This window comes from Aethalodelphis obliquidens, unplaced genomic scaffold (genome assembly GCF_003676395.1).
Source record: "Aethalodelphis obliquidens isolate GAN/ISIS:26980383/991018 unplaced genomic scaffold, ASM367639v1 scaffold17, whole genome shotgun sequence".
NCBI lineage: Eukaryota > Metazoa > Chordata > Mammalia > Artiodactyla > Delphinidae > Aethalodelphis > Aethalodelphis obliquidens.
The window spans coordinates 19,666,193-19,694,082 of NW_020837961.1; the positions used below are offsets into that span (position 1 = coordinate 19,666,193).

General features: G+C 54.1%; 1 protein-coding gene across 1 annotated transcript in view; it reads right to left on the reverse strand.

Annotated features, from left to right (window-relative positions):
- Positions 1–27,890, reverse strand: part of PPP2R2C (protein phosphatase 2 regulatory subunit Bgamma) — a 139,021-nt gene that overhangs the window by 8,476 nt on the left and 102,655 nt on the right. The window contains exons 6-8 of the mRNA XM_027117031.1: positions 17,186–17,350; positions 8,064–8,233; positions 2,646–2,737 (exon numbers count right to left, since the gene is read on the reverse strand). Of these exons, the coding sequence (XP_026972832.1) occupies positions 2,646–2,737; positions 8,064–8,233; positions 17,186–17,350 (427 nt within the window). The remainder of the gene's footprint in view (positions 1–2,645; positions 2,738–8,063; positions 8,234–17,185; positions 17,351–27,890) is intronic.

Consider the following 27,890-nt stretch of genomic DNA (forward strand, 5'->3'; position numbering starts at 1 on the left):
GCCCCAAAGGTACAGCATAAGCCCTGGGGTAGCCTTGCTGGAACTTCTCAGAACAAGCTTAGGCTTATCTGATTCCTGCAACTGGAAGATACTTGGTTGACACAAATACCTTCTTCCCAGGCAGAACAGATCAAGGGGAGCTTCCTAGAAGAGGTGGCATTTGAGGTGGGTCTCGGTGGCTCTGCAGGGTTCTTTCAGACAAGACAAACAACAGACCGGTGTGTGCAAATCATCGGACCATCCGCTGCCAATATGGAGCCATGGCCTTGCCAGGAGTTTCACATACAGTGTCTTATCCTCAAAGCAGCCCTTGAAAGTCCTGATTTCTTAGAACTACTTTCCAGGTGAGCAGACTCAGAGAAGTCAGGTGGCTTATTGAAGCATGCAGTTGGGGAGTGGTGGAGCACGGTCTGGAAATCGAGGGTGTCTGACCCTAAAACCGCTGCCCTTTCCTCGCCCCCAGGCTGCCCATCTAAGTCTTGCTAGAGTTGGGTAAGGGGCGCTGTGAGGGTTATCAGATGTCCACCCGCTCTGTCCTGCTACCTATACGACTGGCATGCTGGAAGCTTCCCATTAACATGAGAAGGACAGAAAACGCTGAGCTGAGGGATTCAGAAGGTTTGTTTTGGTTTTCAAGGGTGGGGACCCTGGAGGGCAGCACTTGATTCTCCCCTTTGCCTCTGAGCTCCTGGAAGGCTGGGACCAAGCTTTATTTACCTTGGGATCCTCCTCTATGGGGCTTGCTGGGCTCACGGGATGCTTGTGTTGAAGTGGAAGGAGGTGGCATACCCCTATGCCTTCCAGAAGGTCAACAACCACTGACTGGACACACCTGAGGCCCCAAGTGAGGGGCTCAGGATGGGCTGAGCTACAGTCCCACTCCCAAGGACACCTCAACCAGTGGGGAAGGCAAACAGAGGCAAGATGAAAACATGTAATAAATGCAAAGACACAGAAGGAAAACCCAGGAGGCTGGGGGTGTCAAGATGCAGAGGACCCTGAGGGCTTCCTGGAGGAGGTGGCCTTGAGTTGAGTCAGTAAAGTGAGGTGACAGCAGGAGTGAGCCAGGTGCAGTGTGGTCAGGGTTCCAGGGGGTGGGAGTAGAGCGGGTTGTGAAGGAAGGTGCAGGGACTACCAGGGCTGGGGTGGCTGGCATGTAAAGTGCATGGCAGTGAGAGACAGGACAGCAGCTCCAGGCTGGGCACCCGAAAGCCAGGAAGAGAAGGCGGCTCCAGTCTCTGGAAGCCCAGCATGCCCGTTCATGGACGCCCCCTGGTGGTAATGTGAAGGAAAGGCGGGCAGTGGTCACAACCACTGGGAGCCCAACACATAAAGACAGAAAGACAGGCAGACAGACAGACAGACACACACGCGGTAGTACTGGAATCCCCTTTTTGCTGTCTTCTCAGATTCTAATAGACTCCCCAGCCCCAGACCTACTGCCGGTAATCCCTGGGGAACCCCCAGTGTGTCAGCCTGGGGGCAGGCCCCTGGAGGGAGTGCCGTGGGTCCCCTCTGACGCCGCTGCATCAGCCCAGTCTCAGGCCAGGGCCTCCACCTGGCTTTCTAAGTGTCCTTCAGCGGACCCCCTGTGCCCACCATACTGGTCCCTCTGAGAGCACTGTCCACTTGGAGACTCCTGAGCCCCAGGATGCTGGCAGAAGCTCTAGGGGATCCTCCACTCCTGGACACAGCAGCTCGACCCCCCTTGGGTCCCCACCCATCTTCCCTGGTGGTCCCGGTGGGTCTGTGCTCACAGCCACACAGGGTGGTAGCACAGAAGCTCTCACACGACCATGGCAGTGCCAGCCACACTCAGAACTCGGGGACAGCCCAGCCTGCTCCTGGCCGGACACGCAGGACTGACGGGGTCCACGTGGACGGACGCGCCCCGGGATGGCACCTGAGTCGAAGGCTGCCGGCTCTCACTCCGCGCCTTCTCCCTCACCAAACCCGCTCCGCTTGTGAAGTGTGACGGGCGACAGGCCGATATCCTGGCCAGAGTGCTTTTCAGCCCTGCAAGGTCTGGTCACCTGGGTCCCTGCCCTGGGCCTTCCCTGTCCACACTCGCCCTGGGCTGAGCCAGGTGATGGGGAAGCAGGAACTCAGGTCAGGCTCAGAGCCATTTCCCAGATGGGTGGGGCTGTGAGAGGCGGCTGCACCTGTGGAAGCCCCCAGCCGCAAAAGGTGCAGCACCTCTGCCATGCTCCCCGGAGCCCAATGGGCCTGAAGCTACAACCACGATGGCCGGAGGAGGGTGGAGGCAGGGGTAGACCGCTGGCTAAAGCCCTCCCCGCCTCGGGGCTCTAGCACCTGAACAGCCCTCAGTCCTGACAACCTGGGGAAGGGGCTGCACGGTGAGGGACCCGGAGTTGACTAAAGATGTTTCCACTACCACTCAGGAGAACAGGGCTCCACATGGAGGTTAGGTATAGTTTCAGAACACGAAGTTTCCTTTCTGCCCTTGAATCTGAGAGCTGAGAGCTCGAACCTGCTACAAGAAAGACTGGGCCTCCTTGGAACACCTTGATTCCTCAGGCTTGATAACAGTTAGTCCCCCTGACACATCCCGCCCAGGTCACCAGCCGGCCCTGCAGAGTGGAAGGTCCCTAGTTAGGTGGGTGGGGTCCAAGGTCTGAGGTTACCTGTCGCTCCCATTCCAGGCGCATTCGAACTTGTCAAAAATGCAGTCGTTCTCATACAGGGAACAGAGCTTGCTCCGAAGGTAGTCGTGGACCTGGTGAGAGAAGGGGACGGGGTGAGCCGAGGGGGGCACCCCGACAGTCCTGGCCCCCTTCCACGAGGAGGGTCTCACTGAGCAGGCCTGTGCCCTCTGGGGTCTGGACGGCATTCCCAGCTCAGCCCTGCTCATCGGGAAGGGTCCATAGCCTGGCACACAGCCGACCCCTGAGCTGTGGCCAGAGAGGGGACCAAATCCTGGCTTTGCTCCTCCCTGGCTGTGTGACCCTGGACAGTGACCTCACCTTCTCTGAGCCTTGGTTTATTCATCCTTAAAGTGATAAGAGCACTCACCTCATGGGCTATTCCAGGATCAAATGTAAGTGACTATTTGGTATAGGGTCATGTCCTCTGAGGACAAGTGGTCACCGTGAGCACATTGGCGACCATCATGGAGAAAAGGGGAAGGAGAATTCACATAGGCCTCTCAAGCATGATCTCGGCAGATGCCACCTGTCCTGTTTTATAGATGAGGCACTGAAGCTCAGAGGTTAAGTAACTGGCCCAAAGTCACACAGCGTACAAGTGGAAGGCCAGGATCCTCTCCCAGGGTTACCAGACACCACAGGAGAGAGGCTGATGCCCCATGACCTGCGTCCATCTGACTGTAGCCCCATCCCACAAGCTCTATAACCACAGGGCCTCCTGGGTGCCAGCTCTCTTCGGGGACAGGGCCCTGCCCTCTGGGTGGCAGAAGGGGCAGGTAAATGGGTAACATGAAGCCTGAACTCCCGGCTCTGCCCCTTTGTGACCCAGGGGAGTCACTTAGCTGCTATGAGCCTCAGGTTTCCCGTCTGAAAAGCAGGTCATGGGATTCCCCCTGCTGGAGAAGCGCATGAGGGTTCAGGGCAACGACCATGGGGGCAAAGCACCAGGGAGGTGTTTGCGACCCCGATTAACTATGGAGGGATGGAGAGAAAGAAGTGTCCAACTCCTGCTGGGCAGTGACATTGGCCACAAACCAAGGGTCAAGTGCAGGGAGGGGTGTGGAAGAAAAAGGGGTTTTTTATCCTTTTCCGTCGGGGAACCTCTTATTCATCTTTAAAAAGCCATCTTTAGAGGAGGTCTCCTCCTCTGGCAGCCTCCCTGGATTCCCCCAGGCTGAACTTCTCTCTCTGAGTCCTCAGAGCATCAAGTACACCTGAGGCTCCTGCCCTGACTTAGCGTGTGTTTATATTGACCCCGCAGCCTGGAAGGTTCTTAACACAGGACTTCCTCAGGCCTCGGATGGCATGCCCCTCCCCAGAGAGGGCTCCCTGCCCGCCCTGCCCGCGAAGCTTGCTCCACTGCCCTTCTCTTCCCACTCAACCTGCACTCCTGCTTTATTTTTATTTTTGGGCCCTGCCTCACAGCTTATGGGATCTTAGTTCCCCAGTGAGGGACTGAACTCGGGCCCTCGGCAGTGAAAGTGCTGAGTCCTAACCACTGGACTACCAGGGAACTCCCCGCACTACTGTTTTAAATTCTGTCCATATGCTGACATCACCCAGATGTTTCTCTCCAGCCAGGACCTCTCTCCCCAAAGCCCACACTGGACCGTCCAGACCCCTCGAGGCTGGTGAACCCTGGTCCCTCTACCGTCCCCCATCCTTTCTGGACAAAGGTACAAAGGCCACAGGTGACAGCATGCTTCCACACACGTCTTGTCTCTCATACCCACACTCAGCCTGTCCAGGATCCAAAGCAATCCGGAGCCCAGTCCCTTCTCACCACATCTGTCCTACGTTGCCACCCTGCTCCAAGCACCACCACCCAGCTTATTGCAAACGACTTCTGGCTACTCTCCCTGTGTCTGCCTACACCCCAATCCCCAGCCCTGGTTTATCTTACAGGCAGCAGAGGGATCCCTTTGAAACCAAGCTGAATCACGTCATGCCTCTGCTCAAAACCCTCCGGTGCACACAAGTCCCCCCGGTCACCTCTCTGACCTCAGGCTCCTCTTCTCTCCCATATGTTCACTCTGCTCCAGCTGGCTCCTCACCATTTCTTTTTTTTGGCCATGCCGTGCGGCATGTGGGATCTTAGTTCCCTGACCAGGGATTGAACCAGTGCCCCCTGCATTGGAAGCGCAGTCTTAACCACTGGACCTCCAGGGAAGTCTCTCCTCACCATTTCTTGAGCGCACTAACCATGTTCCTGCCTCAGGACCTTTGCACTTGCTCTTCCCTCCTCTGGGAACACCCTCCCTGTAGAGGGCTCCTGCCCTTATTTCCCCTAGGCTTCAGCATCCCTATTTTCTCTGCCTCAGCCCCTGGTTTGTCACTCTTTTGGAAGCTTGTGATTATTTCACCTATTTGCTAGGTTTCTGGTCATCTTCCCTGCTGAAACGGATGCCCCTCTAGGCAGGACTTACTTGTCTTGTTCCCTAACAATTTCCCAGTGGGGTGCACAGGGCCTGGCACATCACAGGACCTCAATACATTTTTTAAAAATAAATGAGTGGGGTTAGAGGCAACTGGAGATGGTGGGGCTGGGCTCCCCAGGTGGGCCACCTGTCTGAAGAAATAGCAGGGCCCTCCCCCAGCTGTTTCCCTTTCTCCAATCTGCTTCCTCAAAAGCCCTCAGCGGCTCTCACGTGGTGTGTGTCTGTGGCTAGAGGTCTCCTAGCCCATGGCCACAGCAGGTTCAGGTTCACTGTGTTCCTGTCATCTGGGACCCTTGAGGGTGAGGTCGCGGCTCCTCCCTTCTTCTGAGCCCAGGGTCTAGTGGGGCACAAAGCACCAGCCCAGTATGTGTACGACTAAGATGAATAGGGATAAACGGTGCCTGAGGTCATTTCTGGACACAGATTGTTAAGATGCTCGTGTTCACCCCTCCAGGTTGGCACGTTTGTGTGTGCTCGTTGCACTCAACGCAGCCTCACTGATGCACTCGTCCAAACACACGTGCTGTTCTCTCCTGCATACTGAGTGCCTCCTGCCCTCTGGTGGCAGGGTGAGGAAGGGTGTTGACTATGGAGTAAGAAAGACCAATCTAAGGTCGGCTGCTTGCTACTCTACCACCACAGATATGCCATTTAACTCAATTTTCTCCAAATAAAATGGGATAGAGAGAACACTGTCCCCACCGTCCAGGACAGCTGGGAGGCTTAGAAGAGGAAAAGCGTGCCAAGGTCTTATGTCAATGAAGCACATGCTAAGGCTCACTTAACACCCATCCCTACCCTTTTCTCCCTGTCTTCTTCAACCACAGAGGCTGTAAACCTACTAATTTTTCCAGCCTGGTCATGGGCCTGTTCTAGCCAATGAGTTGTAAGAGGTCTTCTCAGGAGTGTTCTGGGAAAATTTTTGTGTTCACAATAAAACATACCACAGATCCAAACAGCACAGCCTTTCACACTTCCTCCTTTCCTGAATGGATGGTCAACATAGTTCCTGGAGTTGTGGCAGCCATTTTGCCACCATGATGTATCAAACATGAAGGTAGAAAACCAACACTCAAACAATAGTGAACTAAATCACAGAAGTGGCTACTGGGACACTGGGCAGGTCACAAAGCCACAAAGTATTCTAGGATACTCCAGGCTTCCTGTGAAGGGAGAAAAGCCCCTATCTATTCAGTACTGCAAGTCAGCCAAACACAATTCCGTTTTACACAATTTCTAGCATCTAATAGCTAAAAAATGTTAGTTATGTTGGTTTTACGTAAAGATTACTATTTTAGAATCAATAGGTCAGCTGGGCCAGAAGCCAAGCACCCAGCTTTGGACCTGGTCCTCCAGAGCAGTGATTCTCCCACTTTATTGGCTCCTCACGTGCTTTGGGAATCTGAAGGCTCTGGACCCTCTCCCCACAAAATGCTCACATTGAACACTGCACCTAGCTTCAGGGTCTGGGGGCTTTTGCTGACACCAGGGACACGAAAGGCTGAGGGGCCTCAGAGGGCTGGACAGAGTCATGTCCCTGGGCAGGCTCTGGGAAGGGCATGCTCTGGGAAGGTGCCGGAACAGTCAGTCCCACAGGCCTGAGCAGGGGTTAAGTCATTCCCGCCCCAGTCTCTGACCCCTCCCATTCCCAAGGGTAGAGGAGGGGCTGACCCCTTCCTGGGAAGTGCAGTGGGAGCTGGAGGCCTGCAGTGAACACAAGTGGCTAACAAAGGGGCCCTTTCACGAATCCGTCATCCCGAGGAAGCTGAGGGACGGGGCAAGGGCACCGGAGCCGCCCCAGACGTCCCTGTGGGTGTGGAGATGCCAGAAGCACACGTGTCCCAGGTCAGGCTCTGAGTACCCCGTCTTCCCCTCTGAGCTCTGTGCCCCTTCCCCGTGGGGGCCCTCCGCCTCCCAGGACACAGCCCTCCCCCAGTCCTTGGCAGGAAAGGAAGACAGGGAAGGGCGCTGTGCAGCTCCCGTTTGGGCCCTGAAGCTGTCACTGCCCAACTGTAAGGCAGCTCCCCATATCCTAAGCTCTCAGTATCCCAGGTTCCCTTCCTGTCAAGTGGGGCTGATATCACCCCATTCACAGGGCCAGTAAGGAATAGAGGAGAAAAATATATGTGGCACTCTGTGTGCACCCAATACTTGGTGACACTATGAGGGTTTGGCTGGGTTTTCTGCGGGGGGGGGGGGTGTACTGTTTTCCCACTCACATCTGTACAACCAAATCCTACTCATCCTACAAGGTCCAGCACAAATGTCACCTCCTTCAAGAAGCCTCCCAGACTGCCCCAGCTAAAGACATAACTGGCGCAGCCTTAAAACAGTCCCATATTTCCGCCAAATTTTAACATCACATGAATTTTGTTTTCTATTCCCTAATATATATGGATGAATCATAACAGAAAAATAATAAACGACTTTCCAGGAAGGTGTCCCATGCTTCATCCTGTATGCCTGGCTGAAAAAGCCTGCACTGAGGATTTAGAAATGTACCACGCTCCCAATTCACCACTGTATCACTAGCTAAGGATGCTCCCTGGGAGAGGGCAATGCTTAGCCTGCGTTAATGGTAGGACTGCAGACGCCAGCTCCAGGGGAGGGAAGCCATCGTCTGCACCCTCAAACTGAGCCTGGCCTGATGCTCATCTTTGTCCCCTGGACCTTGGACTGCAGACCTAGTCACAGCCCTGCCTCGGGGCAGGAGCCAGCCAGCACATGACACACAGCTTCCCGTGAGGCGGGGCTGAGCAAGTTCTCCTGTCTTGGCTGAGCTATGTGGGATGAGCTGTCTGATTTCTCAAGCCTCAGTGTCTCCACCTGCAAAATGGGCTCATGAAAGCCACCCTATAGCTGGGAAAGCCCCTCAGTGTGAATTCTCAGCACAGGGAAGGCGGCAGCGGGTCTCCCACCCGCAGAGGGGCTGCGAGGTTTTCCAGGCATCAGTGCCCACCTGGTAGGTCTCTATGGGCCGCGCCTCCATGTTCAGGTCCCAGACCTTGACTGTGAGGTAATCGCGGGTGAGCATGTACCGGCCGCTGTGGCTGAACTTCACGTCCGACACAGAGGAAATAATTTCCGAGAAGAAGGAGCGGTTACTGGGGTCCTCGGGCTCTTCAAATACTGCGGAGACAAAAACAACCACCGTCACTGGGCCGCTCCCACCCATGGGGTCCAAACAACAGACGACTCCATTTCCAATCTGGGCTCATGCGGTAGGTCATTTATTCATTCATCAAACTTATAACTAAATACAGATCAGGCCCAGGCCCAGATGGATCCTCCAAAGAGGGAAGAACCAGCTCTTGGAACAGTGTTTATTGAGCATTTACTCTAAGCCAGATTCTGTGCTGAGCCTTTCCCGTGTGTTACCTTATCTAACTCCACAATAAAAATATCATGTCGGTACCACTAATATTCCCATTTTATAGCCAAGAAAACTGAGGCATGGATGGAAAAAGTGGTGGAGGAGGGATTTGAACCCAGAGCTGAACTCAATGTGCTGCTCTCTGCTGCCTCCTGCTGGTGATGCCAAATGCCAGGACTGTGAGGTGTCCGGGCATCCTCGAAGGTGCTGGACCACGTCCTGGACTAGGCTGGGCACCGCCTGTGGTTCTAACTGGCTCTGGGGCCTCTGTTCATGGTGCACTGGGCACACATGGCCAAGCCCCACTCATAGGTATGTTGTGTTTGTCTGCCGTGCGGGTTGTAGCAAAATCAAACCTCGCCACCACGGATGCAGCCTGAGTCCCGTTTGCTGCCTGCCACCCACCTCCTATTATTTTAGACCAGCTGCTCCACACAGGAAGTTGATTACCTGACCCCTGAAGGCAACAGCCTGCTGCCTTTACCAGAGATCCCAGAGTGGGCAGTGAGCGGCTCCCCCAGCAGCATCCCTTCCCTGCTGTCCCCCATAGCCAGGGCTTCCTGACACAAGGAGGTCCCCATGCAGCAGGACAAGCTCTTCCAAGTTCCATGTCTGTTGCTGGCTGTCCCAGTAGTTTGCCCACCTCACTGGACAATCAGATCCTACAGTGTCCCTGGTGCTGCAGCAGGATGGAAATTAGGGTCCCTGCTGACCATTTAGGACCTGGGCCATGGATGGGCCTGGGGGTCAGGGAAGAGGATGGGGTGGTGGGCTGGCAGCCATCTACAGCCAGTCTGGAAGGACTTTTAAACATCTGACAACCTGTCCAGCTGTCCCCATGGGCACCGGCTGAGTGGCTGCCCTGCCTGCTTGTCTCGAGGCTCCAGGCTTAAAACAGGGAAGCAGAGAGCTGATCACATGTCCCCAGAGGCTCACAGGAGTGCCCTTCCTGCTGGCCCCTCTTATGTGGGTAAGTCCCATATCCCACTTCCCAGGTCTGTCCCAGCCCCTCACCCCCAATCTGGGAACCCGTTCTTCTTCTTGTCCAAGGTAGACACTGCTCCTGCCTTTCCCAGAGATACAACTCCTGCCCAGCTCCCCTCTGCAGGGTGGCTGGAAACATTTCATGCCGATCGGATGCTCTCATGTGGTCATGCCTACATGCATTCACTCATCCTCTCAGTTAACCAGTCCATACTGAGCGCCCACCATAGCCAGGCACTGTTTGAGGCCCTGGAATGCTTCAGTGAGCAACACCCCCATTCTCCTGGAGCCCACAATCTCCTCCCAGAGTCAGACAGTAAAACTCAGTGACATGCAATACCGTTGGGCCATGGTGGAAGAAAGATAAAGTAAGTGAGGAGACAGAGAGACATGGGGGCTGGTGATTTGGATAGACAGGGCCTCTATGGGAGAGCACATCTGAGCAGAGACGTGAATGAAGTGAGATACCAGGGAGTAGAACTCCAGGCAGAAGTCATAGCATATGCAAAGGCCCTGAGACAGGGATGAGCTGAAGGCCACGTAGGCTAAGAAAGGCGAGAGCGAGGGGCTGTAAGCCATGGGAAGGGCGTCATCCTGTAGGCACTAGGGAGACACAGAAGGGCTCGGAGAACGGAAGGGCATGGCAAGATTTGGTTTTCTCCAGGATTCCCCTCCCTGCAGTGGGGAGGAGACCTCCTTGTGGGTCACCGTTAGCCTCTAAAACCTCTGCATTCTGATTGGTCATCTCACATAATCGTGTTTTGTGCCCTGGTACACTGACACCTTTATTTTTGCAGGAATAAACATTCGTAAGTTTTCTTTGTTAAGCCAAAAAGTTTAAATCTATGCCATTTCCCTCTTCTCTCAGACGCCCGGAATAAAGACAAATGCAATCCTTGATTTCTTACTTAAACTAAAGCACTGAGATTCTGCATTGTCTTTAAATGAACAGGGGTAGAGACCTAATACTTGGGAGAAATGGGGCAGAAGGTTTGAAAGAAGATGCACCTCAAACTCTCTTCAGGGATCTGGGTAGCCCCCAGCACTTCCCCTGGTACATGGCAGGAACTCTCTCTTGACTGGATTAGCATCTCTGCTGCTAGGCGTCAGACAGAAGGTAAGATATAAAAGCATAAAGCGGGGTCTGTCTCTTGCACCCCGACTTTGTACCCCTCGCCTGCCTCAGTGGATTCCTCCAGCCTCCACCCAAACCACTAGGGCTGGTCCAGCTCCCTCCGCCCTGCACCCTGCAGGGCTCCTGGCACGCTTTGTGGGGTTTCGGTAGGCAGATGGGGACCAAAATCACAGAGGAGCATCTGCACCGCATGTCACAGAGCCAGGGGCTGCGTCTTCTGCTAGCTTTAAGGAGCAGGAAACCACAAAGGTCAAGGGCTGAGAGGATGACCTAATCCATAGTTGAAAACAGAAGCACCAAACGGCTCACTGCAGTCTCAGTTCTGGCTGCACTTGGGCACTTCTGATGGTTTCTTTAAGCACAAAAGCACCAGAACTGAAAAAGATTCGCGGGAAGGATATTGACAAGCCTGAAAAAAGTTACACCTAGAAGTTCTTCGTTTTCTTGTCAAATATTTCTATGAAATTTTCGATACAAGTATTTTTTGTCAAAAGACTGCAGAATCTTCCGTATCAATCCCTCCTCCTCCCCCCAGACACAACCTGCACGTCCCCAGGCCATTAATAAGAGATAAGAGGGTCTCCCTTCTAATTGACGGAATCACTAAGGACATCTCACAGTAATTATTGCTGCCAAGAGTTCAAAGAATTGCATCCCAGAGCCCCTGTCACTCGTGGTGGGCTCTATACCACCTCTCTCGCCTGCCCTAATTATTTTGTAGTTGGAGGGCTCCGAAACAGCAGAAATCTCTGTCCGATCTTTTTTTTAAAAAAATAACTTTGCGTAATTAAGGCTCTCGTGGCCCTAGCTGGTTCCCTGACAATGGCATCCTCCTCTCTGGGTGTCTCCGCTGTCACACACGGGGGAAGGGTGAGGAGCCCCCTTCCCGCCACCCTCTCCTAAGTGAAGTGAAGGGACCCTGGGGAGGTTCTGAATCACCCGTGATCCAAGGAAACAGAAGTGAAGCCTGAGGTGCGGGCCAGCCTTCCTCTCCAGCCTTGCACACAACTCTGATGTGTCCCTCTTCTGCTTAAAGCCCTCCATGGTTCCCAGTGCCTGCAGGATCAAGGTTCAAGATTCCACATGTAGCGGCCAAGCTCCTTCCTAACTGGGCCCCAACCGGCCCTGCTGCTCCAGCTTCACATACCCAAATTCCCAGGGCCTCGAACAGGGTGAGGCAAGCTAAGACCCCTAGGGCACCACACGGAACAAGTCACTCTGGGGTCGCCTTAAATGAACGCCTCCTTCAATGTTGTGACTTAGGCATCTCGCTCGCCTTATCCTAACCCTTGCCCGGCCATATACCAGGCAGCAGGGCAGAGCCAAGCTCTGGGTGACCTCAGGCAAACCCCTTAACCTCTCTGAGCCCAAGTTTCCTCACCTGGAGGACAAGCATGGTTAGACCTTCAGAGGTAACACCTAGAAGCACCTGGCCCAGTGACGGACTTGAGTAGCTGTTCAATAAAACTGCCTAACTGTTTTTATAGTTATTTTTCACATTGTTTTCTCTCCCTGAAATTTCCTTTCCCATTTTTAGCCTCTGTCTTTCTCACCAACTCCTGTACATCCTTCAGAGCCCCAACTCAAACATCCTGTTCTCTGTGCAGCTTGTCCAGATGTTCTCCAAAGAAATGAAATGCTCACCCTTGCTGCCCTCACAGCCCCGGGGTGCCCTCTTGTATGGCATCAGTGAGGATGCCTGGTCACCTCATGGCGCTGTGAGCTCTTGGGGCAGGGGGTTCTGCCTTTGTCATCAGTCATCTCGGCATCCCTGCCCAGCCTGGAGCCAGGCTCAGAGCCCAGCCTTGCTCACAGAGTGGACAGAACCTTCTGGTGCTGCCTGCCCATGTGGCCTCTTCTCCGTGCCTTTCCTGACATATTTCTTTCCCCACCTGGTACGATGCCACTTATATATCTAGGCACAGCAGTGAAACCTGTATCTGCTAGAAGTGGCCTCTGGGAGCCCGTGGCTTTTGCTCTGTGTCCCTCTCAGTGGCACCAGCTTTGTGCCACTCCTCATTGTCAGCATGTGGGTGGTCTTCTCTGGGCATGGGTCAGGAAGTGGGGGGTAAACTGAGCAGGCAGAATTGATCAGATGGGGCTGGGATGAAGGGAGGTTCAGGGCTGATGGAAGAACTGCCCTGGCTTGAGCCATACGCTCTGGGACAATGGCGCAGGGCAGTGAAACCCTGGAGAGAAACACGGACATACGGAAGTGGGGCTGCAGTCTGCGGAGGTGGAGAGCACAGGAGGAGACGGGCCTGAAGGAGCAGACGGGTCCTGCCCAGTCCTTGCTCCTGGCTGCCCTGGCAACGGGTCCCTCCTCGGCTCTGATGTCATACGAGAACCTCCACTTGAATGACGAGCACACGTATCCAGCCTAGTCCCACCTTCCCACCTTGGGCTCCAGGAGGAGCTGCGGTAGGGAGGTGGTCCCTGCGGCAGAGGGAGAAGCAGTGGGGCTGTGGATCACAGGGTACCTGTCGCTCCCGCACGATGCCACTGTTGGAGGAGATGCCTCCTGCGAGGCCACCTTCCTGCCCCTGCCACCCTGCCACCGGGAAGGCTGAGGCCGTGCAGCCGGGCCAGGACAGGCAGTCACTCTAAGGCGGTGGGCACAATGAACTCTGCTTATAACTGTCCCTTGCTCAGCACCGTGTGATGGACCCCGTTGGACAAGATAATGTCCACCCCAACTGTGGTCCCCCACTGTCCCTTCACCCCACTGCAGCCAAGCCCCTCTTGCGGCACGCCCCTCACCCCCTTCCCTCTGCCGCCTCTCATCCCAGGCTCACTCTCTTTCATTCTTCAAGGTGCAGAGATGCCTCCTCCGACCACCTTAATTTAAAGCTGACCACATCAGAGCAGCCACAAAGCCTTCAGAGACTTGCCCGCTGTCACGCTCCCATTTACTTACCAGTCTGCTTGCTCCAAAAAGCCAGGCGCCCTCTCTCTGCACAAAGCCTGCGGCCACCCCTCACCCTCTCTCACTCTCCATTCTCCATTCAGTCCGTGGGCAAAGCCGACCTTCCGTGCGGATACACGACCCGACCCCCTCCACTCACCGCACCCAGTCCGCTCGGGGTGTCAGCATCCTTCATCTGGGTTACTGGGCTAATCTCCCAGCTGGCCCCCACTTCCGCCCTCCTCTCAGCAGCCAGGGGGCTCCTATTAAAACACAGCCAGGCAAAGCCCCCTGTGGCTCCTGTGCTTTCAGAGTAAACCCAGAGCCCCCGCCATGGTCTGTAAAGTCCTCTGCATGTGGACCCTCTGCTCTCCACACGTGGAGCCTCCTCTCTCCGTGCGCCTCTAACCTCACCCCACCTCCCCCGACTCTGCTCCTGCCACACGGGCCTCAGGATCCAGCTACAAGGCCCTGGCTGTGCCCTCTGATGGGGGCTTTACCCAGGCTCTGCCCCCAGATATCTGGAGCCTCTCCAACAGAGGGGGGCTAGGTCTGGTCTTTCTATCCCAGATCCATTACCAGGGATGAGTCCTGGGAGTCTACCCCACCCAGACCCTTTAAATGAAACTGGTTCATCCACAGTTTCCATAAGAGTTCTTTGTTCTCAAGGCTTCTGTGAAGACTAAGTGAGAAAGAACACAGGCTGATAGGCATGAGACTACTGGAGCCTCTATCCTGGTTCCACCTAGCTGTGTGACCTTAGGGAAATGTCTTAACCTCTCTGTGCCTCTGTGATAAACGATAATGGCCCCCAAAGACGGCCGCATCCTCATCCCTAGAACCTGTACATGCTACCTCACATGATAAGACTTTGCAGATGTTAAGTTAAGGGTCTCGAGCTGCAGAGATTATCCTGGATTCTCCAGGTGGGCCCTCTGTAATCATAAGAGAGAAGGAGGAAGGTCAAAGGCAGAAGAAGAGATGGCATGATGGAAGCAGGGGTTGGAGTGATGCATTTTGAAGATGGAAAAGGATCATGGGTGACCTCTAGAAGCTGGAAAAGACAAGGAAACGGATTCTCCCCCAAAGCCTCCAGAAGGAATGCAGGCCTGGCGACACCTAAATTTTAGACCTCTGCGCTCTAGAACTGTAAAAGAATATATCTGTGTTGTTTTCAGCCACTGTTTGTTACAGCAGCTAGAAGAAACCAATACACTCGGTTTCCTCATCTATAAAATGAATAATCGAGTACCTCCATCATAGGGTAGCTCTCAGAACTTAATGAGATGTAAACTTCGAGCAGCACCTGGTGTGTAGCAAGCCCTTGACCAATGTTAACTGCGGTTCCTGCTTCAACCAGCATCGGGCTGTCATAGAATAGGGGTTCCACCAGGGGGAGCAATTGTCATTACCACCTATTCTAGGGAATTTTCGTGCTTCGGCACAGCCCTTCCTTTTGGCAGACTCTGGGCTGTGAAAAGCAGAAATAACTGTCTATTTTGAGGATTCAAGCACAGTCGTTTCCATGGTTACCCTGTCATAATGACTAGCAGACAAAAGACCCAGATTTCTACTGCTTTGGAGAAAGACAGCAAGCTGTGGGCTGGATAGCAGCAGCCCATGCTTCCTGGCTCTGCCCTTGACGGGGAGGAGCCTGGGGAAGCCACTGCATTTCTCTGACCTCGGTTTCCTCATCTGCCCAACGGCAGAAGTCAACACGTGATCCACTTGTGATCCGGGACGCCCTTCCTTCAGAGAACAGAAAATCACGGTCTTATCTGTTGAGAAAATGATGCTGTGACCATTCATCTCTGGGGGTGTCTCTATCAGCCATCCCCTGAGTTCTGAGTAGTAACTAAGTAAATATATAGAAGTGAGATGCAAAGAATGGGTCCTAACCTCCAAGTCTCCTTATAAAGAGACCTGGCTCCAATAACAACCATTTGTTCTGATTAAAAATAACTACCTAACTGGCAATCGTCTGCTTGCCAGACGAGGGCTAAGAACAAACGCGATCTGGAGAAAGCAGACAGCAGGGCAGATATCTCCTCTACTCACAACTTATGGCAAATTAAATGAAGGAAGGAAAACAGAAGCTGCAATGTATTGTACAAAGACTGATGAACAATCCTGTCACTGGCATTAATGAGAAAGTGCAAAGTATTGAGTTTGAGAATGAAAAGAAAATTCTAGAAAAATTTAAAATACATTTTTGATGCAAATTAACTCTCATAGAAAACCTATATAAACCAATAATCAAAAAAGATTTACACTTGAGTTTTACTAAGACTTCAAGGAGCTGACATATTATACTAAATATTCTAGGGAAAAAAGAGAAATCAGCCAGCTCATTTTACAAGAGAACAATCTTCTTAATAAAACTGGGCAAAGAGTGTAGGCAAAGAAAATTAAAGGCCAACTTCATCTAGGAACATTTATGCCAAAAGCATACTTTTTGCATTTATGCAAAAATTTCCTGGCCTCAGTGTCACCAGCCACTGAAAAAGCCCCTGGTAGTCAAAAGGCGCGATGTCCCTCCCTTCATACCTTGGCCGTGCCAAAGCCTTCTGGAACTTCTCGAGAGGCAGACTCCTCCGTGGCCCTATAGTTAATTAATGCTCATCACAGCCCCAGGAGAGGGGACGAGAAATTCAATGGAGTTGAGTCATCAAAATAAAGTTACAGCTCTTGCACTTGACTTTGTGGGCTGATTCACATGCAGCTCCACACCACTGGGCGTATGATAAGGACGTGCCTGGAATCTATGCTTGTGTGCCTGGGCTGGGGAAATGTATGAGTGGTGGCCGCCCTGGTGGGTGGCTGCTTGTTCAGACCCCAGGGAACCAGCTAACACAGTTACAGAAGCCAAGAGGGGCTCTGACTCTCACATCCAGCCCACGAAGAACGTCATTCAAGCAGCGTGGGCGGACACAAAACCATCTCTATTCTCCCTAAATTCCATCCTTCCTGCACACACACTCAGGGACAATTTCTGGAAGTATTTCTTCCCATGCTTTTCTGTTTCCATTCTTTCAGTGAAGTAGTCATTGCCTTGCTTTTCTCCCCCATGGAATCTTTAAACATCATTCCCTCACGTCATTAAAAACCTCCTAAGTCAGTATTTTAAATATTCCATTATACAGACATCATCATCTGGCCACACTGGTGCCTTCCCATCTTGGAGCCTTGCCCCCTGCAGTGTCCCCCTTCTAGAAGATTCTTCCCCCAGAGATCTGCATGGCGCACTTCTTCAGCACCTCAGAGAGGCTGTTCCTCTGTAACCTCCTCAGTCAGTGGCACTGACGTGACCCTCCCTATACTCTGCTTTTCTGGCGGCTGTTTACACCACTCACCACTCTGGACATCACATCACCTAGTTAGGAGTTTATTGTCTGCCCATTGGTTCCTGCTGCACCCGTGTCAAGAATAGTGCCTGGAGCATGGCAGGTACAGACAGCCTGCCTGGATGGCTGTGTGTGCCCTGCTGGCCCTCGCTCCACCCAGAGAGGGAGATCTGCCCTCGCCACCCTGAGTGCTGACACCTCAGCCCTCAGGAGAAGGCTCGGCACACAGAGAGGGGCTGTTCCCAGGGCTCCGCTGGAGGAGCCCTGGGGCTCGTGGACGGGGGACTGCAGCTCCAACAAGTGCAGACCCAGACATGCCCCGCCGGGCATGCGCACTTACGTTTGGAGTGCTTGTCGCACAGGGCGGCCGCACGCATGTCGCAGAGGCGCAGGGAGCCCTTGCTGCTGCTGTAGACGAAGAGGTTACAGTGGTGCGGGTGGAACTCGGACGCGGTGATCACCTCCGTCAGGTCCTCCATGTTGGCCGGCTTGATGTCCACGATGTCTGGGTGGCCGAGTCAAGGAAGGCGCGGTGAAGGAAGGACGCCCTCGCGGCTCTGCCTTTCCCAGCTCGGAGACCCTCGGGTTTCCCGACGCCTCTCGTCGGCACACCCACCTACCCTGCATCTGAGCTGGCTCCGTTCCTGAGACTCCTGGACAAACACCCCGCCACGCAGTCCCCAAGCTGCAGACCCGACTGTCGTCGAACAGCTGCTGGTTGTCCCTTCTGGATGCCTGCCCACTGTTCCCATAAGGCGGGACTGCCGTCTCCTCCCTGACCTGTGCCCTTTCTCCAGCCAGTGCCCATCCGCCGCCCGGCCCCACGCAGGGCAACCCTTGAGGCTTCTCCCCTCTGCCCCTCCTCTTTCAGTTGCCAAGCAGGAGGCCAGGAGCATTTGTTGAGTGCCTACTACATGCTGGGCTGTGGACACACTAGGTGAACAACTGCAGTTCTCCCCGTCACTCTGTGAATCGTGTCTGAGCTGAGTGGACAGGTATCGGTTGGCTCCCCTCCGCCCCCGCCCCGCCCTCCCCCTTCTCCCCTCCCCCTCCCCCCACCCCCCACCCGCACCCACTCCCTTCCGCCCACAGCATCAAGACTCTGCTTTGGGGAAAAGGTTCTCTGCTTTTCTGGGTTTTCAGCTCTAATCTGTGCCTTCCATTCCCACTCACAGTCACCACGAGGGATAAGCATCTGGTGTCAGATGTGCCAGGGGAGGGGCTCCAGACTTGGAATACTGGGAACGCTGGGATGCAGCTCTATCACCTCTGCAGGCTGGGTGGTGTGGAGAGGAAGGGACTGTATCTGCTGCCATGACAAGGGGAAACCCGGAGCCTGAGGCAGGGGCAGACCGCCCCAGAGACAGAGTAGATGGAGAGGAAGATCTGTCAGTACCGTTAGAATCCTGGGTGAGGATTCACCCGAAAACGGTAACCGCTGGACGGTTAAATATAGGACCCAATAAGTCCATTTTCTGTTTAGCGTCAAGAATTTTGTTGCTTGGAAAGGAAGTATCTCTGACTGAAATGCTGGAGCCCAGAGTGGGTAAACAACTTGTCCAGGGTGACTCAGCAGTAAGTGGTGAGGCTGGATTCCTGTCCATTCGCTGTTGCCTACAACAGCAAATCATAACCCCTTGCTGTAGCATCCAAGGCCTGGCATGCCCTGGCCTCTCTCTACCTTTCTGGCTTCAGATCCTACTAGTCGCTCTGCCCTAAAGGCACTTTCCTCTTGAACAGCGACACCTTCGGTCTCTGGTCTCCCCAGCCCCATGGGGGCTCTGCACAGCCTGTTCCCTCTTATGGAAATGCCCCCTCCTCCCTCTTCTTTTCACGTGAGCTCTGGATTCAGAGAATGCCAGCTCTGCCACCTCCTGGCTGTGTGATCCTGGGTGAGTCCCCCCACCATCCAACCAGCTCCCCATGCCTCAGTTTCCTCATCTGTAAAATGGGCTAACAGTTCTATCCTCATAGGTTTGCTGTGAAGATGAGAAGAGGCAAAGCCCTTGGCAACTGCCTAACACATCGCAGAGCTCAACGAATGTCAGTTGCTCTTACTATTATTATTATTTTTTGTGGTACGCGGGCCTCTCACTGTTGTGGCCTCTCCCGTTGCGGAGCACAGGCTCCAGATGCGCAGGCTCAGCGGCCATGGCTCACGGGCCCAGCCGCTCCACGGCACGTGGGATCCTCCCGGACCGGGGCACGAACCCGTGTCCCCTGCACCGGCAGGCGGACTCTCAACCACTGCGCCACCAGGGAAGCCCTATTTTTTATTATCTGGAAAATACTGATTGAAACTCTGACATTCATCTGCTGTCAGCACCCCCTCCTCCACCTGCCCCAGGCTGCTTCCTCTCTCAGTAAGAAAGAGGCATTTTCTGACTTCTATAAACAGTAAAATTTATAAAACATCAGAAAAGATGGTTGAATCTGTGCAATCAGAGGAGGCTCTCTGTGCAGATGCTCAAATCTTGCTTGCTAGAAGCACACCATTAACCAGAAACTTAGAATCACATCAAAATAGAAAGAGAGGGGAAAAAGGAGCTATGTCGTCAGTGCCTGAATTGGTTTCCCAGGAAACTGTGGTTTTCTGGTACGATAAGAAGCAGAGATTAAATCATGAAAAAGTGAGACTAAAGGTTGAGAGAGAAAAAGAGCCAAGACTTCTGGAATGTGAATTCCATCAACATCAACCTGTAGCCCCATCCTTCTCAGCCTGAGCCCCCGCTGGTGACGTCCCATGGGCTCTGCCTGCTGACAACGGCTTCAGTTTCCTACTGAACTTCAAATGGTGTCTGGAGAAAAAGTGCCGTCGTTTAAGAAATGCGCACGACTACAGCACCTGTCAGATGTTCTGCAAACGGGGACTGAGGTTCTCCCACAGGACTTGGGACACAAAAGCCAAAGAGGGCCTGGGAGAAACAGAAGTGCCGGGCCTTAGGGCACGCAGGTCAGGTTTGAGTCCCGGTTGTGTCGCTTGTCAGGGGACGTGGGTTTTTACCGTGTTTCCCAGGGTTATACCCTCCGCAGGGAGTGAAGATGCCTCGCCTTGTAGGTGGTTCCCTCAGCATCCCAGGGAGACCCGTCACCCGGCCTGAGGGGGCTCGGGCCGTTGTGACTTGTTGCTTCTGCCCATGAATGGAGGGCAGAAGTGACAAGTGATGCGTGTCACTTCCAGGCTGAAGGTCTGAGAGCCAGCACGTGCTGTGCCGTGAGCCGCAGGGCCCATCAGCAGGCTCTTGTCACCTCTGAGACTTTCTGTTACTTCAGGATCACCTAACCCTCCTGACTGCGTCAGTGTCCAAACTCTTTCCTTCCCGGCCTCAAGACGTTCTGGAATCCAGCCCAACAGAGAAGCGATCAGAGGCACGATGTCTGAACTCTGGCTCGTGGAGACCGAAACTGGGGTTTATGAACCATCTTTCTAACCTGGGAGGCTGTGGACGCCAGTGGCCAGAGAGAGGGCAGCGTGGTGGCGTGAAGCCTCCTCTCTCAGGCCCCCAGACGCTGGTCCCAGGCTCACATAGGGGCCAAAGCCAAGCAAATGGGTGTTGCCTGATTACAGTGCACGTGCTTCCTGCTGCCTGTTTCCCGTGACCCACGGCACTCCAACCGCCCCTGATCGCCTCACAACAACCATGTTCAGCTTTGGCCTGCCTTCTGCAAACACTTGCTAGAACTCTGAACGAGGCCATGATGGCCAAGTCTGCGGGGTTCAGTCATGTCTGCAGGCTCTACAGCTAACAGGCCTGAACCAGGGCTACACCGAGCCGGCCAAGGGGGGAACCCACGTGGACCGGGGACCCTGTGCATGGGCTGAGGAGACAGAGTCTCCAATGCCTGGGTCCCATCAACAGCCGTGGACCACAGCTCTTACAGCCTACGCATCACTCGGGGAATCTCTCTTGCTGTTTCAAACAAAGGACTGGATACAGTGGGTGCTGGGGAAAGATGATGTGAAGCACAGAGCTTCCTTTCCACCTGATGCTGGGAGAGGAAGACAAAAGCACAGTCATGGCCAATGTGTGCCTCTGAATCCCAGGGCCCACAGCCTGACCCAGCACCTCCAGGACAGCACAGCATCCTTCAGGGCGTGGCCATCCAACCGGGTCCACCATCACCCAGTCCCGGGACGGCTTCTCCAAGACCTCTGGCTCCGCTCGTCACAGGACGAGGATCTCCCTGTGGGTGCCCAGCTCCTCACTGGCCATCGGGTGTGTGAGAGCCAAATTATTGAGAGGGGCTGTCCCTACTGAACCCCCATGGCCACATCGCAGAGCAGGGGCCTGGAGACGGACTCCTGACCAGCGAAGTAGGTGCGGAGAAGCCTCCAGAGCACGGTAATTACGTCCCAGACAGACACCACAAACACTCCTCCGGGACTCCCACCTGAGTGGCCACATGCCTGTGGACTTTGAGACACTTGACCATACACAGTGGCCTGGACTTTGGCAGGACCAGTGCTGGGCTGGAAGTTGGGGGCCTTGGGCCAGGGTCTGGTTTTACCTCTCTCTGGAATGTTCAGTTCCACATGCAGAAGTCACTTCCATCTGTAAGTCTCGGTTTCCCCTATCTGCAAAATCAGGGGTTGAGTATGACCCTGGAGCACGCTTTCATTTCGAGGATTAACCCACAGGTGGCTTCCCCCATGCCCACTTCAGAAGCAGCTGCATGAATGCCACGTGTAGCCAGTGCTTTTTTCATGGCAGGACTGACCTCTCTTGGGAAGGAGCCCCCCGCCCCGTGGCAAAGCTGGATGAATTACTCATGTTCTAGTTTTCCATCTAGTTGTACTCCAAGTGTCTGATGGCTTTTGCTTAACTTTCAATCACACTTTGGCAGCTAAGAATGATTTTCCCTCCTAGGAAAGTTTGTCAGACACAGGTAGGCGGAGAGGGGAGCAGGTCACGCGCAGAGGATGAAGGGAGAAGGTAGACTAGCTCCGGTCCACACCCCTTGGCTGGGCGCGATGTATTTTCCTCCAGTGCAGTGTGTTGAATGGTGCCTCCACCCTGCCCCCCCAACCCAAATACATGTCCACATCCTAACCCCCAGAGACTGTGAATGTGACTGTATTTGGAAAAAGGGTCTTTGTAGATATGATCAAGTTGAGATCTCAAGATGGGGTCTTCCTAGGTTACCCGGGTGGGTCCTAAATCTGATTACAAGTGTTTTTATAAGAGACACCGAAGAAGAAACAGAGACACCCAGAGGAGAAGGCCATGTGGCATCTGACGCAGAGGCTGGGGTGATGCCTTGGGCTGCAGGAGCTAGGAGAGGCAAGGAAGGATCCTCCCCAGGAGGCTTCAGAGGAACACAGCCCTGATAACACCTTAACTGCAAACTTCAGGCCTCTGGAACTGTGAGACGATAGATTTCTGGTGTTTTAAGCTGCCCAGTTTGTGGGAAGTTATGGCATCCATTGGGAACTCAGACACCCAGTCTGCTTCCTGGAAGCTGGGGAAAAGACACGGGTGCAATGCTAGTTATCACGGACAGCTTCCTCTACCTCCATTCCAGACCTCTTCTTTCCCTGCAGTTCCCTGTTTTAGCAGCCCCAGCCCCGAAACGCAGAGCCAGGAATCAGGGCAGCTTCTGGATCCCTCCCTCCCCCTCCATCACATCCAACCTGCCTCCGTGGCCTGTGCTCGTCCACCTGGAGATCCCTCTGCTCTGGCCCTCAGCCCAGGCTGCCTCAGCCTCAGTGGGGCTCCCCGCCTCTGGTTAGCCCCCCAGTCTCAGCTAGAGTGAACTCCCTAAAATGGGGGTTGGGTTCCCCTACTCCCCACCCACAAGAGAAGGCCTTCTGTTCAGGCTGCAAATACTGGCTGACCTATCATCTGTTTCACTCCTCTGGGTGCAGGCAAGATCGTTTATACCCCAAGCTCCAGTTTATACCAGACTGTGCCCACCTGAGATGCCCTGCGGGCTGATCAGATGGCTTCACATCTGTGTCTGTTCAATCCTCTCCATGTGTGAGTGAGGTGCCCCCCCTTTCTGTAGATGAGGAAATGGGGGCTCCGCAAAGAGAAGCCACTTGCTCGGGGCCAGGCAGAGGGGGACCAGCCTGGGACTGGAACTAAGTTGAGTTCCGGAACCTGCAATATGCAGTATGCAGTGTGCTGTGACTTGGGAGGCAAAGCAGAGTGGGGACGAGAACTCCGGCCCCTGACAGCCTGGGGCTGAATCCGGGCTCTGTCTGCTTGCTAGCTGTGTGTGCAAGTTTCTAAACCTCTCTGTGCCTCAGTTACCCCAAGTTCAAAATGGCAATGGTACGCCTTACCTCCTAGGGTAGCGGTAGGATTAATTAAGATGGTGCACGTGATGTGCTGAGGACAGGGCCTGGCAAGGAGTAGGTGCTTTGGAAGTGAACTCCTAAGAAGGCATGTGGCATAACACTGCAGGCAAGTGGCTTAAATCTGCCTTAGATCCATGCGGCGCCTCCCTTGGGCCAGTCACTCAGCTTCTCTGGACCAGTGTGAGCTGAGGCTCCAGGAACACGAGAGGAAAAACACAGCCACAGGAGCGTGGACAAGTGGGCAGGAGGGGCTGCCGCCTCCCTGGGGCACCCGGGGGCCTGGGAAGATAGCTCTGGTTCGGGCAGCTGTCTGGCTCCAGTCCCCTTTTCCTTCAGTGGCCAAGTGTGAATGAGCAAACATGTCACCCTCTAGACCAGGGGTTGGCAGACATTTTCTGTAAACGGCCAGAGGAAATATTTTAGGTTTAGCAGGCCACAAGATCTCATCTCGTCCAGGCTGCTGAACTCCGCTTCTGTGATGCAAAAACAGCCACAGACAATACGGAAATGAATGGGTGTGGCCGTGTTCCCATCAAGCTTTATAAACTGGTGGATTCATGCGCCCACCTCTCCCCGCTGGTGTAGAAGTAGCCCAGGTTTAGAAGAGGGATTGCAATCTTGCTGTTGTAACAGAAGCCCCCCTTTATTGCTAGTGTGCAAGACGCCTGGGGGTCAGTAAAGCGCAGAAGCGGGTTTGTCCTGTTCCATTCCAGAAGGAAGTCTGTGGTTCTTACTGCCAAGGACACAGGAATGTAATCCAGGTGAGCCTTTGCAGAGTCATCAGGTTTGCAGAGATTTTTATAGAAACTCCTTCATCTCTTGCTGCCAAGAGCATCGCCTGGTGTTCTGAAGCCAGTGGGGTGACACCAGCCCCAGGCACCATGGCCGATCAGTTCCAAGCCACGCCGCTCTGTGGGATCCCACTGGGAGGGTCCTGAAACTTTGGAGAGAAGGTGGCTATGCTGCTGTGGCCCTCACTCCTTTGAGGTCTGAGGTGCACTTCTCAGAGCCTTGGTCTCCCTTACCTATCCCAGGAGCACCGGTACGAGGGCCATCACCCATCTCCCGGGCAAATCTCCGCTGACCATAAAATGAGTCAGGCACGTGAAATGAATAAACATCATTGGTTCGTTCCACCGAGGGGCTCCAGCGAGAAATAGGTCTGTAAAGCACTCCATAACTGCCAGAGAATTACACAGGTATCACCTACTGTGACGGGGTTTAGCGGCTATGCCACGACAAACGCTTGTAAAGACACAGCAAGTAACTGAGCTCCGAAACACACTCAAACCCTTGGAGGGCTGGTGAGGGCAGCCCCTTTCAGGTCGGGCACCTGGATGTCCCTGCGGAAGGGACCGCCCACCCTCCAATCCCACAAAGGAGGAGAGGGAGATGAGGGTGGGGAGGTGACCGGCCCAGGGCCAGAGGTGGAGGCAGAACCAGGATGGAATCCTGGCTTCTGAACTTCCAGCCGGTGTTCCTGCCACTGCCCACTCTATCCTGGAGTGACTGCACCTCCACACAATGTGGAGTTCTCCCCCGGGGTCAGCACCCGCAAAGGCCCTGCTGCTAGGGCTCACTGGACTGGCTGTATCCTGGGCAAGCTGGGTGTTGAGAGTGGGCAAGGGCTCCATGAGGAGAAGGACGTGGCCTTGAGCTCCACTGGCTGAACTGAGCAAAGTGTGGTTTAGCCAGATGTCCTGGTAGGAGCACACGCTCAGGAGGGGGGGGAGGGACTGTTACCATGGCGACCAGGCAGCTGCGGAGTAAGGATGGAGGCGGTTCTGCCAAAGGCCACACCGCCCGAGGTGCCCTACACAGGCCCCCCAAGGACGCTAGTGTGGAGGGGCCTGTAGGCCTCCTGCACAGGGAGGCAGTCTCGCTGGGGTGTGGCCAGCAAAGCTGCTTTTTTTCAGCAAATTTTCTCCAAAAGATGACCTGGCTACAAACATGAACTGTGAACAATCTGGCCTCATCGAGTCAGATCCTACGGGAGGTTCCTGGCTACCTGTGCCTCTGTTTTAGTTTGCTCAGGCCGCCATAGCGAAATGCCACAGTTGGGTGGCTTAAACAATAGGAAATGACTCTCTCACAGTTGTGGAGGCTGAAAGTGCAAGATCAAAGTGTCAGCAGGGTTGGCCCCTTCCGAGGCTTCTCTCACTGGCTTGCAGGTGGCCATCTTCTCTGTGTGTCCTCATGTGGTCATCCTTCTGTATATGTCTGTGTCCTCATCTCCTCTTCTTATAAGGACACCAGTCATCCTGGATTAGGACCCACCCTAATGATCTCATTTTACCTTAATCACCTCTTTAAAGATCTACAAATACAGTCAGATCCTGAGGCGCTGGGGGTTAGAGTTTCAACATACAGATTCTGGGGGGACAAAATTCACCCCACAACAGCCTCCTTCCCTTCCCTGCCCAGAACCTTATTAACTATGATGGTGCAATCTCACTCAAACAGAAGAACCAGGTCGCTGGGACCATGCTGGGCCATGGGAGAAGGGCTGTTCTGAGTAACCGCTCACTGCGCAAGCCCACTGAAACCCTGGAGTGTTTTCTCTGTGTGATGAGCCAGACTGCACACCTCTTCCAAAAGCCAGCTTATGTGATTCCCAAATGCTTAGACAGGCAAGAAATGACTTCTGAGTCACAAAAACCAGGGCTTGACAGTCTAGCCCCACCGAATAACAGCTGTGTGACCTCTGGAAAACTTCTCAGCCCCTCTGTGCCCTGCTTTTCTCATCTGTAGAATGAGTGGATGCCATCTGCTTTGCAGGGCTGTAATGAAGATTTAAGGAGATGACATCTCCTTCATCAAGGAGATAAAGGTCCTAGCACATGGCTGGTACTTTTAGCAGCAATTAAAGTGAGTTAAATCAGAATCAGTATTTCTCTTCCTCTGAAACAAATATGAAATTAAGCAGGGTGCAAAAGGTATAACGTTTGTTGCCTGGAAGGACACTCTGGAAAGACAGTGAGGGTTTGTGCTGGATTACATGCCCGGGTTTGTCTCCAACCCAGAGTTGGGAGGGGAAACCCAAGGTGGGACAGAGCTTGGACACACACCTAGGTGGCTACCTTCTCATGGCACCGAGAAGGGGCAAACCAGACCCTGTCCCAACCTCTCAGGGCTCCTAGCCCAGCAGTGAAACCAGATATTAGCCCCATGCTGGATGCTCCAGGAGAGACATACAGGGTGCGTGTGATGAGATTCATAACAAGGCCCTGACTGGCCTGGAGAGTCAGGGAAGGGTCCTCTGAGGCAAAGGCATCAAGCCGAGGCCAGAGGGTGAGCAGGAGTTATCCAGGCAGAGGGTCAGGCTGCTGGAGCCCCAAGACGGAGGGACACAGGGCAGCTGACAGGGCTGTGGTCTGGGGTCGAGGGGGGTTGAATCAGGAGTGTGTTACAGAAGTGCCTCAGAGGCCTTTCAGGAAGAGACAGGAAGCACCACAGAGTTGCCTGTCCCACCACCCAGAGGAAATGTTAGAAACATCAGACAGCCGCCAAAGCCCATGCGCCCGGCCACTTATGTTACGCATCAATCCCCACTCTGTCCTGCAACAGTGCAAAAAGCACCTGCTTCCCTTAGGATGTAAAACAAGAGCCAGAAACATTATTGCATTGACAGGACTGGACGGACAAGCTGAGTGACTGAGGGCTAGGAGGGCCATGGGCAGGTGCACCCACTTCTCAGAATGGAGAGAATGACAGTACCACCTACGCGAGCTGCCGTGAGGATTAAGTGTAGTAAGTGCGGTGCGTTCAGCTCAGTGCCTGCGATCAATGTGCAATAACAGTGGCTGTCCTGGAGGCTGTGACCATCGTGACTGAGGGGGCAGTGTGGCGTGACAGAGACGTGCATGGGTTCTGCGTCCAGATGCCCCAACTCTGAATCCCACCCACTTGCCAGCTGGGTGACTCTTGGTAGATTACTTAACCTTTCTGTGGCTTAGTTTACTCCCCGGTAAAAGGGGGTTGTGAATCTTGTCTACTCCACAGTGATGTCGGGCGGATTACATAGGTGAATATGTGCACGGTCACAGAGTGCTGTCTGGCACAGAGTAAGCGCTCAGGAAGACGTGAAGGTGGTGTGGGAAGTGGTGAGGGCGATGGTGGGATGCAGCTCTGGTTTCGGATGGGGTCAGCACCATGGACAGCGCACAGGAGCCATAGGCCGCCGCAGGCACCCAACCAACTGCCTGGCCTTGCTGAGCCCCCAAAGCAGTGGTGCTGATAACAGTTTAACAACATGCTTTCTGGGTGAAAAGCTGACTTTGGAGATTCAGACTCAGGGCATTTCTAAGCAGACCCGCCCCACTTTCCTTATCTGTGGGAGAATGAAAAGAGGCAGCCTGTGAGGTGCTTGACGGTGGTCATGGGCTGGTATAGGTCCTGTGTTTATAGCCTATCAGCCCCTATGCTCACCGGCCGTGCTGCTCTCACAGCCCCCAGCACAGGAGGAACACCCCTGTGAATGGAGGAGAAAAGTGAGGCTCACAAGGCCTGAGTGACTGGCAGGGTCGCTGTGTGAGCGTTGAAGGCAGGGTTGAACCCCAGCCTCTAGGGTTTTGGCCAGCACAGAGTCTGGTACATGGAGGGGCCTTGGTCGGTCCCCTCCTTAGCTCCCTGTGCAGAAAATAAGCCCAGTCCACAGGTGGCCGAGTGCTGACCAAGATTTGGAACCGCTTCAACACCCAGCCTAGCTTCAGCACCTGCTCCATAAATGGGAATTAGGAATTTG